Consider the following 12,448-nt stretch of genomic DNA (forward strand, 5'->3'; position numbering starts at 1 on the left):
ATCTTCTAGGGTGGGATTGATGACCTCCTTATAATATCTTAATTTTCTTTTAGCCGCTAAATCTTGCTAAATCTTTCTCATGCCACATTTTTTCTTTGAACTTAGAAGTAACAATATTTTTAATGTTATTAATGTTTTGCAATGCAACATTCTCGTCGATCTCCCAATGGTTTAACCAGGCCCTCGTGTCTTTATACCAACCTGGTTTGAGCCTTAGGTGGTTGTGGTTGGAATTTAAAACTAGCTTGGGAAGTCTATAGTCTCCTATGTTATTGAGACTATTACAATACTACAAATATCTCTTTAAAAAATTTAATCTTCATATATTTATAATAAATACAAAAATAATATAAATTTATATTATTTTTAATATATACATATTATATATCAATTTTATATTGAAAATTTTAAAAGCATATTCATTTTTTTTAAATATTTTTTTTTTTAATAATATTATTTTCACATATCAACTTATGTCATTCTTGCACAAAAAACAAAACTCATATAGTAATAATGTACAAAAATACAAAAATATCTCTTTAAAAAAATTTAATCTTCAAATATTTATAATAAATACAAAAATAATATAAATTTATATTCATATTATATATATATATTAATTTTATATTGAAAATTTTAAAATATATATATATTTTTCATTTTTATTTTTTTCTTAAAAATTTTATTTCCACGTATCAACTTATGTCATTTTTACACAATAAACAAAACTCATATAGTAATAATGTGAAAAAAAAAACAAAAACAAAAAACATGACTCATTCTTATTTAAATTAATTCAATTTATTAATTATCTGACATCATAACATTAATTTAATTCAATTTATTAATAATATGAGATCATAACATTATTTTTAAATATCACTTTTGGAGTTTACGGCTAAAATTTCCCAAAAAAGGGCACTTAAAATACTACTCGGCATAAGCATATACCTATAATACATTCAACACAAAAAACTTTATACCGTATAAATTCTAAAGTAATGCCCCCACCATAATTTCCATCTACATTCTATATTAATAAGATCAATAATGGATTAATCATCGACTATAATATTTACCTAAATTCTATGTTAAAAAGTCAAATTCCAGCTTGTCGCGAAAGAAATGAGAATAGCGTGAGCCTTGCTTTTCATCAGGATCGAATACTTTATAAAAAGAAAATGAAGTTAGTGGCAGGCAACTCTCGTTCTTCACCCATATCCATCGGACTGATAGGATACTTTTCGTTAAAAAATCGATGGTTATTTATCACGCTGCAAAGCTATTATTTGTGTCCGGCAACTCTCTTTCTTCACGCATCGGACAGAGAACTGGAGTTATGATTTTTACAGAATGGAAGGTACAATGGGAGAATCATGGTTTTGTGAACGAGAGTGGGATCATATATTCAATAATCTCCAGCCTGTAGATTCGGATACTGATACTAATAATTTGGACGCAGATTTGGATGCAGCCAAATGGTCGTCATGGCATGATTTAATCATCAATGGCTGCTCCCTTAATAATCTCATGCCTTTGGCTGCTCCATGACTGTCTTCCAACGCCGAATTGACAGCAGTGCAGACCCAGTCAGTCTTGAGCATCCTGCTGGGGATCAACTGGTTCAGACAAACAGCAGCAGCAGCGAGTCGAAATCAATGATGACAGACAATGCAGGCTCGTTTTCTGTGGATGCGGATGATGATGGCTGCCTTGAATACAAAGGATTGAGGCTCCTACATCTCTTGACTGCATGCGCAGAGGCAATGTGGGAGGGAGCAGAAGATCTGGTGCACGTCATCCTCTGCAGGTTGCGAGGCCTTGTTTCTTCCACGGGATCGACCATGGAGAGAGTCGCTTACTATCTCTACCATGTGTTGAAATATTAATTTCAACCGCATTTACTGCAGCGTGGTTTGGCAAAACCACCCAGACTTCCCCGCACCACCATTCGCAAAAGGTTGTTTTCGTCAGAGGGCCTCCGACACAATCCGTTGTTGCCACGCGTCCAGTGTACAACTCCAAAACCACCAACTCCCCGGACGTTAAAATTCGTTTGGCTTGTGTGAGTTTGGTGTGCGAATTGCCTCCGATAAGGGCAACGGAAAAAGATCTTATTCAACCTGCCGGAACATTAGTTTTGTTTTTACCGTCGTTTTTTTATTTAATGTATTTAATGCACTGTCATAGTCATAGGTAAAAGTTGGTAAACGTTTTTAATTTTATTGTTTTTAAATTTACGGAAGTATGAGTAAGGTATCGTAAGTGATATGTTTTGGTTTTGAAGTGTTGACTTTGTAACTTGGAAAAAGCACACGGGGATGAATGTGAGTTTCAGCTGCAGCCAATAACAAACCAGGAGAGCACAACAAAAGATCTTATTCAACCTACCGGAACATTAGTTTTGTTTTTACCGTCGTTTTTTTATTTAATGTATTTAATGCACTGTCATAGTCATAGGTAAAAGTTGGTAAACGTTTTTAATTTTATTGTTTTTAAATTTACGGAAGTATGGGTAAGGTATCGTAAGTGATATGTTTTGGTTTTGAAGTGTTGACTTTGTAACTTGGAAAAAGCACACGGGGATGAATGTGAGTTTCAGCTGCAGCCAATAACAAACCAGGAGAGCACAGCAGTGCGAACAAAAAAAAGGATTGTAAAGCATATGCATTGAAATGAAATGTATGGTGCTAGCGCAAATGTTTTTTTTAATTGAATATGTAATGTGAATGATCAGCCGGTTGAATGTAATGAAAATTTCACACAGGGGTGAATGTGAAGGATTTCTTTTACAGCAGTAAATCTATGTAAATTTATTCTACAACAGTAAATGTAAAAGCTCATTTTACAGCAGTAAAAGTGTATAAAGATTTTACACAGCAGTGTAAAAATCATTTGTAAAAGAGACAGTATTTATTTTTGGTGAATCCTTCTCAGAGAGAGGAAGAAAATTGTATTAAGCAGTTTATAAATTAATACAAGTTTGTTTTGGCTTAGAAACTCTGTCTTGCTCAATTTTTTTTGGGGCTTCCCTGTGCAAAAGATCCTGAGGAGAAAAACAGAGCATTGTTGTGTATTCAGTTTATTTGTTTTCGGGATTTTACCAGAAAAATCCCCAACAGTGGTATCAGAGCAGGCTTAGGCTCTTTGAAGGTGTTCAAGACGCTGAAGAAAGGAGTTTTGTTGCAGCAGTAAATCTTCTCCAGCAAAGTGAAGTCTCAGGCAAAAGATTCAGGTATTCCTCAAAGTTTTTTTTGAGTTGTTGCTGAAGAAACAGTCAGTTGTTTTAAAATACACAGTCAAGAAATTGAAGCATAACTAAGGATGCAAGGAATGGCTAGCACCAGCACTAGTATGGGTATGTTTAACACCCAGCTCCCACAATTTAATGGGAAGAACTATGACTACTGGTCAATAACCATGAGAGCTTTATTTATCTCTCAAGATTTATGGGAATTAGTTGAATCTGGGTTTGCAGAACCAGCAGATGAAAATCAATTTAACAACTTAACTCAGGCAGAGAGAGATCTGCTGAAGAGCAATAGGAAGAAGGATGCAAAAGCCATTGTATTGTTGTATCAAGCAGTGGACCAGAGTGTATTTCGAAGGATAGCAGCAGCTAAGACATCCAATGAAGCATGACAAACTCTCAAGACAACCTATCAAGGTATGGAGAGAGTGAAGACAGCAAAACTACAATTGCTGAGGAAGGATTTTGAAAATCTGAGCATGAAGGAGTCAGACAACATTGACTCATTCTTCACACATGTGATTGGTCTGATCACACAGATGAGGACTCATGGAGAAACCATTGAAGAAAGGAGGATTGTGGAGAAAATATTGAGGGTCTTACCCTCAAAGTTTGATGCGATTGTCACCACCATTGAAGAGACAAAGGATCTCTCAAACTTTTCAGTTGATGAGCTACATGCATCACTGATAACACATGAGCAGAGGTTGAGTAGGAATGAAAACTCATCTCTAGAGCAAGCCTTCAAGACCCAGATGTCTTTTGGAAGAGGAAGAGGTCAAGGCAGAGGAAACAAGAGAGGAAGAGGCAGAAGCCAGAACAGAGGTGGAAGGAACAGCCCAGCAAATGCTCAAGGAAGAGGCAGCAATCCAAATCAGAACCAAGGCCAAGGCAGCAGCCAACAAAGAGGACAACATCATGCTCAAGGACAAAGGTATGAAAAATCCAATGTCCAATGCTATTTTTGTAAAAAATATGGGCATTATGCCAGTGAATGTAGGAAGAAGCAGCATGATATGAGTAATAGACAAAATGCAAATGTCACTAGAGAAAACAACAGTCAAGATAATGTGTTGATAGCTTATAACATGGCTGAAACAAACAGTGATGACATATGGTTTTTAGACTCAGGTTGCAACAACCATATGACAGGAAATATAGCTCTCTTTTCTGCCCTTGATAAAAATATGAAATCAGAAGTCACATTAGGAACTGATAGCAAAATTTCTGTTATGGGAAAAGGAGAGGTAAAAATATTTACAAAGAAGGGTGAGAAGAAAACCATAGCAGATGTCTACTATGTCCCTGGAATGAGATGTAACCTCTTGAGTATTGGACAACTTGTTCAAAAGGGGTACAATGTTTTCTTTGAAAATGATGTATGCACCATCATGGATATAGCACCCAGCAAAAGATGCATTGCTGAAGTGAAGATGACGAGGAACAGGATGTTCCCTCTCAGGATAAGGACAGATTTGAAGAACAAGAAGGAAATGGTAGCAGTCACTCAAGAGGCCTTCCAAAGCGTGCCAAAGGATGAAAATTGGTTATGGCACTTGAGATTCGGGCATCTAAATTTTGGAGGTCTAAACCTATTAAGCAGAAAAGGAATGGTAAGAGGATTACCATTGATAGAGAAGCCGGACAGCCTTTGTGAAGGTTGTATATTGGGCAAACAACATAGAGAAAGTTTTCCATCAGGGAAAAGCATAAGGGCAAAGGCACCCTTAGAGATCATCCACTCAGATTTATGTGGACCGATGCAAGCTCCATCATTAGCAGGCAGCCTATATTTCTTAACATTCATTGATGACTTTACAAGAAAAACTTGGGCATATTTCCTTAAAAACAAAAGTGAAGTGTTTGAGAAATTCCAAAATTTCAAAGCACTTGTGGAGAACCAAAGCGGGCTGCATATAAAAGTTTTGAGAACTGATAGAGGAGGTGAGTATATCTCCAATGAATTCCTAAAGTTTTGTAGAGAAGATGGAATTCATAAACAGTTTACAACTCGGTACACCCCACAACAAAATGGAGTTGCTGAAAGGAAGAACAGAACCATCATGGAGATGGCAAGGAGCATGTTGAAGGCAAAGCATTTGCCAAATGATTATTGGGCTGAAGCTGTACATTGTGCAGTTTATATTTTGAACAGGTGTCCTACAAAAGCAGTGATGAACAAAGTGCCGGAAGAAGCATGGAGTGGGAGAAAGCAAGGAGTCACCCACATGAGAGTTTTTGGATGTGTGGCCTATGCACACATTCCAGATCAGCTAAGGAGGAAGTTGGATAGCAAAGGGGAGAAATGTCTTTTCATTGGATACAATGAGGAATCCAAAGCCTACAGGTTGTATATCCCATCCACCAAGAAGTTTTTTGTCAACAGAGATGTTCAGTTCATTGAGGAGGAAGCTTGAGATGGAAGCATAGAGAAAACAATGAATGTAAAAAACTGTTTGTCTCATGATGAAGATGATGAGGAGGTGGCTGAAATGCATCCCCAAACAGCGGCGCCAACACAAGGACAGCAAGGGACACCATTGAGGATAAATGAAAGTACTTCTCCAAGCACACCACAAGGAGGAAATTCAAGTGCATCTTCAAGCACTTGCACACCAAATGAAAGAGGTAAGAAGTTTAGAAATCTAAGTGACATTTATGATGAAGGAATGAATTCCTTATTTGCCTTGTATTGTCATGTTGATGATCCTATTCATTTCGAAGATGCAATTAAAGATAAGAAATGGATAGAAGCTATGGATGAGGAGATAAATGCCATAGAGAGAAACAAAACATGGGATTTGGTTGAGCTACCAAAAGGCAAAGAAGTCATTGGAGTGAAATGGGTCTACAAGACCAAAAGCAATGCTGAAGGCAAGATAGAAAGGCACAAGGCAAGGCTGGTTGTCAAAGGGTACAAGCAGCAATATGGGAGAGATTATGAGGAGACTTTCGCACCGGTTGCAAGAATGGAAACCGTGAGAGCAGTGTTGTCCATAGCAGCTCAAAACAAGTGGAAAGTCCACCAAATGGACGTGAAGTCAGCATTTCTAAATGGAGTGTTAATGGAAGAGGTTTACATTGAACAACCTCTAGGCTATGAGAAGAAAGGTGAAGAGCACAAAGTGTGCAAATTGAAGAAGGCTCTTTATGGGCTGAAGCAAGCGCCAAGAGCATGGTACAGCAGGATAGATTCCTATCTATTGGATAATGAATTTGACAAGTGTGAAGGAGAACCCACCGTCTACATCAAAGAAAAAGATGGTAAAATTTTAATTGTTGTCTTATATGTTGATGATGTTATTTTCACAGGAAATGATGATCAGCTCATTGAGAATTTTAAATCAGTCATGAAAGAGGAATTTGAAATGACTGACATGGGTTTCTTGAGATACTTCTTAGGCATAGAAGTAGATCAAAATGAAAAAGGAATTTTTATCTCACAAGCTAGATATGTAAATCAAGTGTTGGGCAGATTTAACATGCAAGAATGCAAAGCAGCGATCACTCCCACAGTAATGGGATTAAAACTCAGCAGAGAGGACAGCAGCAAGGATTTTGATCCTAGTTTGTACAAGAGTATTGTTGGCAGCCTTATGTATTTAACAGCAACTAGGCCTGACATTATGTTTGCTGTTAGTTTAATTTCCAGATTCATGGAGAGGCCAAAGGAGGCACATTGGCAGGCAGCAAAAAGAATTTTGAGGTATGTCAAAGGTACCAAAATGTTTGGAATTTTATATAATGTCTCAGAAAGTTCAGATTTAATTGGATACACTGATAGTGATTGGGCTGGAAGTGTAGATGATCGGAAAAGCACTTCCGGTTATGTTTTTCATATGGGTTCAGGAGCCATTTCATGGGCTTCTAAGAAGCAGTCCATTGTAGCATTATCTACAGCAGAGGCTGAATATGTGGCAGCTACAGCAACAGCATGTCAAGCAGTTTGGATGAGAAGAATGTTGAGGAGTTTAGGCCAAGAGCAGGCAAAAGAAACAGTGATTTTTTGTGACAATAGCTCAGCTATTGCATTGTCAAAGAATTCAGTGTTTCATAAGAGAACGAAACACATTGATACAAGGTTTCACTACATCAGAGAATTGGTGAACAATGGAGAAATTATCTTAGAACATTGCAGGACTCAAGAACAGGTAGCAGACATTTTGACAAAGCCATTGGATCAGAAAAGCTTTGAATTTTTGAGGAAATGTTTGGGTATGACTGATAACCCAGCAGTTGAAATTAAAGGGGAGTGTTGAAATATTAATTTCAACCGCATTTACTGCAGCGTGGTTTGGCAAAACCACCCAGACTTCCCCGCACCACCATTCGCAAAAGGTTGTTTTCGTCAGAGGGCCTCCGACACAATCCGTTGCTGCCACGCGTCCAGTGTACAACTCCGAAACCACCAACTCCCCGGACGTTAAAATTCGTTTGGCTTGTGTGAGGTTGGTGTGCGAATTGCGTCCGATCAGGTCAACGGACAAAGATCTTATTCAACCTGCCAGAACATTAGTTTTGTTTTTACCATCGTTTTTTTATTTAATGTATTTAATGCACTGTCATAGTCATAGGTAAAAGTTGGTAAACGTTTTTAATTTTATTGTTTTTTAAATTTACGGAAGTATGGGTAAGGTATCGTAAGTGATATGTTTTGGTTTTGAAGTGTTGACTTTGTAACTTGGAAAAAGCACACGGGGATGAATGTGAGTTTCAGCTGCAACCAATAACAAACCAGGAGAGCACAGTAGTGCGAACAAAAAAAAAGGATTGTAAAGCATATGCATTGAAATGAAATGTATGGTGCTAGCACAAATGTTTTTTTTAATTGAATATGTAATGTGAATGATCAGCCGCTTGAATGTAATGAAAATTTCACACAGGGGTGAATGTGAAGGATTTCTTTTACAGCAGTAAATCCATGTAAATTTATTCTACAACAGTAAATGTAAAAGCTCCTTTTACAGCAGTAAAAGTGTATGAAGATTTTACACAGCAGTGTAAAAATCATTTGTAAAAGAGGCAGAGTATTTATTTTTGGTGAATCCTTCTGAGAGAGAGGAAGAAAATTGTATTAAGCAGTTTATAAATTAATACAAGTTTGTTTTGGCTTAGAAACTCTGTCTTGCTCAATTTTTTTTGGGGCTTCCCTGTGCAAAATATCCTGAGGAGAAAAATAGAGCATTATTGTGTATTCAGTTTATTTGTTTTTGGGATTTTACCAGAAAAATCCCCAACACCATGCTCTGCTTCACTCCAATGTCGATTCTCTCGCCCATCTAGAGCCCTTTTATGAGACCAGTAACGACAATTTTCTGGGAGCTCTGCAACTGCTGCATGTAGCTTATCCTTACGTACGGATACCTCACTTCAATGCTAACCAATGCATTCTAGAAGCAGTGGCGGCCGCTGGCGGTACTGAGAATGTGAGAATCCATACTATTGACTTCGATATCATGGAGGGCATCCAATGGCCGCCATTAATGGAGTCATTGACAAATATTGATGTTGCTCACTTGAAAATCACAGCAATCAAATGGGCAGACGTGGAAGAGGAGGAGGAGAGTGTTGTGTATTGTGGGTATACCGGGAGAAGGTTGTCGGAGTACGCAACCTCTGCGGGGATCCCATTTTCGTTCCAAGAAACGGATTTGGAAGCCCTCAAGGACATACTATCGTCCGAAGAGGGGGAGATTGTAGTAGTGAACTGTATGTGGCAATTGCCTCACATGCTCAATCTCAGAAATAAATCACACTTATTGCAATTCCTCGTTGGTGCGCGATGCCTGAATCCAGTGGCTGTTACGCTCGCGACGGGTCCGCATGGCACCGAGAGTGGCACTGCTAACTTCTTAGAGAGCTTCATTCGTCGCTTGGAGGAGCTGTGCGCCATTTTCGACTCTGTTGAAGCTGCACTTCCAGAACATGGACTTGCAAGTGCGTTGGTGGAGCGCATGTTCTTTGGGCCGGCCATGTCCAAGAGAGTTCTTAGCACGCGCAGCGATGATAGCACAGATTCCAACGTTGTTGACCTTCCGTTCAACTGTGGTTATGGCGAAGGTAGTATAAGTAATGACAACATGATTTATGCAAAATATAGTCTGCCCTGCAGCGGATGCTATGAAGTAGAAATGTTGGGCGATAATCGAGAGGTTCTGAAATGGGGTTCCACCCCTTTGGTGTGGGTTTCAACATGGAAATCACCCTCATCTGATCATCACGACCTTACAAATTAACATCGGAATGACACTGAATTATTTTTTTGGAAAAGAGAGGCACCTTGGAATCTGTAGCAATCCATCACAACATTTGGATCATTTGGATAGTTTGAGCAGAGCTTCCCAGTTCTTGATTCGACCCTGACATATCCATCTTCCCGCTTTGTATTTGCGAGTCATGAACCGCGTGGGATATATGGGATTCAATATACATTTTAATTTTTGTTTAGTTGGAATGATGTGGAAAATATATTGTTGGGTGTCATCAATTTTGAGATAATTTCATTTAGGTCATTCATCATTTAAAACGTAAAAATATATATATATATATATATATATATATATATATATATATATATATATATATATATATATATATATATATAAAGGGTTAGATTTATTAAAAGTCATATAAATTTAAAAAAATAATATTTGAAAAAGATATTAATAATAAGAAAAGATTTCAATTCCAATAAAAAAAATCTGTTTATTTTAGTAATATTTATTTTCTTCTTAACTTTAGTTAATATAGAGAGATAATTCTGATTGAGAGATGGGTGTTGGTCAATGAGTTATAATATTTTAATATTTTTTTCCCTCAATTTTATCACGTAAAACCTTTTTTTTCCTAGGAGGGTCTAAGATGAATACCACTTTCTCTTAGATTGTCTATCTTATACTCACATTCAATCTAATTTTCCAAACATCTATCACACTACCAACTTTCTTGACCTTTTAATTCCACAAAACTATGATGATTAGCAGTGTTATTTAATCTCTTACTTTCTTAAGGTCCAATAGACCATAGAGGTCTTAGTGGAGGTTATTCATCATCATCATCATCATCATCTTTATTAACCCACAATTTCTCTTTAAAATTTAATTGTTGGGGTTTTATAGATTTTAAGAATTTAGATTATCAATTTTTTTTGTTGTTTTCAAGAATTAAGAATTTATAGATGTAGCTTTGTTGTTTTCATTTTTATTGTTTGTTCAAGTTGTCTAATCTACACAATTGTGCCTAAGGGTTTTTCAATGGGATGAATCTATTCACACATTCAAAAATGCAATTTGAATAAAAAATTGTTGTGTGAAAGGTGTTTTCTGCAGCTCATTATGAGAAAGATGTGTAATTCTTTCCATGATCAATATGGAATTTGACATGTATCATTTGAAAAACATATTAATAAAAAAAGATGTTTCAATGTCACCTATAAAAAAATATTTCAATGTCGTTGGGAGGCATATGTCGACTACTACTTTGCTAGGGTTTCACTCAAGCTAGTGTTTGTGCGTAGAAGTCTACAGGCTTCAACAAAGGGTGACACCAACTCTTGCTTGATTAGACAATGTACTGTATGCCAGTGAGTAGGTTGAGTGTCCTATGAGTCACCTCACAAATAGGGAGGGGGGTCTCTCCTCCTATCACAATGTCATGAATGGGATGCAAAGGTCAACATGAGGGAGCTTCGGCTTGGTATCTAGTGGAAAAAATGCAGGGGAGTCGAGTGATGGGAGCCTAGTGGCAATGGAAATCTCGAGGGAGATGCCTTCTAAAGGCCCCCTAAAAACCCAAAATTTGTGATTTCCAACAATAGATTGGAAGAGACTAGACAACTCATGAAGGATCACACCCTCATTTGTAAGTTTATGGGAATCTAGCCGAAAGAACAAGAGATTGCGAAATGGATCCAGATGAAATGGAATCCCAAGGGGCCAATGGATTACAATTGTGGGCAAAAGGTTTTTTTTACTATCATATTTGTCGATCTAGCAAATTGGAAATGAGCTTTTGAAAACAGGTCGTATTTCATGAAGAATGCGGGTTTATTCATGTGCTTCTAGGAAGAATGTTATAATCGCAAGAAAGAGCAATTCCTCACAGCCTCAGTGTGGGTTTGCCTATTCTCGCTAATGGAAGATTTCTGGGAAGCTGATATCCTTGAAGGTATAGGGAATGCCATTAGTGAATTTGTGAAGATCTCAGAGATCACAAAGAAAAGGTGACATGCAGCTTATGCCTGGATATGTGTTCATATGAACATCTCCCAGCCCAGGGGAGTCGAGTGATGGGAGCCTAGTGGCAAGGGAAATCTCGAGGGAGATGCCTTCCAAAGGCCCCCTCAAAAACCAAAATTTTGATTTCCAACAATAGATTGGAAGAGACTAGACAACTCATGAAGGATCACACCCTCATTTGTAAGTTTATGGGAATCTAGCCGAAAGAACAAGAGATTGTGAAATGGATCCAGACGAAATGGAATCCCAAGGGGCCAATGGATTACAATTGCAGGCAAAAGGTTTTTTTTAACTATCATATTTGTCGATCTAGCAAAATGGAAATGAGATTTTGAAAACAGGTCGTATTTCATGAAGAATGCGGGTTTATTCATGTGCTTCTAGGAAGAATGTTATAATCGCAAGAAATAGCAATTCCTCGCGGCCCTAGTGCGGGTTCACCTATTCTCGCTAATGGAAGATTTTTGGGAACCTGATATCCTAGAAGGTATAGGGAATGCCATCGGTGAATTTGTGAAGATCTCAGAGATCACAAAGTAAAGGTGACATGCAGCTTATGCCTCGATATGTGTTCATATGAACATCTCCCAGCCCTTTCCTAAGTCCATTGACTTGGAATACCACAATACAATTTAGCCTCAACCATTGAACTATAAACATGTGTCATTCAAATGCCACAAATTGCATGAATATGGACATCTCTTCCAAGACAACCCACTCACTATGGTTGAAGAACAAAATAGTAGGGAAGGGAAATATGAAGAGGGCTTCGAATAAGTAGGCCCACAGAGGGGTAAATCTACCTATAACCAACAGAGTCAGTAAGTGACCAAATCAACCTCGACTTCCACAGCTCCGCCAGTGCAACATGTGGCCTGAGCGCAAAAGAAAAATCACAAGGTAGCAACCCTTTTACCATTTTGGAGTAATTGGATAACATAGAAAATATAGGGAGCAACTT

General features: G+C 37.7%; 1 protein-coding gene across 1 annotated transcript; it reads left to right on the top strand.

Moving 5' to 3' along the window:
• The first annotated feature begins 1,547 nt into the window (after positions 1-1,547).
• On the top strand, positions 1,548-9,486 carry LOC149163596 (protein NODULATION SIGNALING PATHWAY 2-like). The gene is made up of 2 exons (XM_089429194.1): positions 1,548-1,853; positions 8,476-9,486. Exons 1-2 carry the CDS (start codon positions 1,548-1,550, stop codon positions 9,484-9,486), a joined length of 1,317 nt encoding a protein of 438 aa, XP_089285320.1.
• The last annotated feature ends 2,962 nt before the right edge of the window (positions 9,487-12,448 follow it).

Source organism: Pinus tabuliformis, chromosome 5_1 (assembly GCF_031772625.1).
Source record: "Pinus tabuliformis cultivar Carrire ecotype Pingquan chromosome 5_1, CPIR1, whole genome shotgun sequence".
NCBI lineage: Eukaryota > Viridiplantae > Streptophyta > Pinopsida > Pinales > Pinaceae > Pinus > Pinus tabuliformis.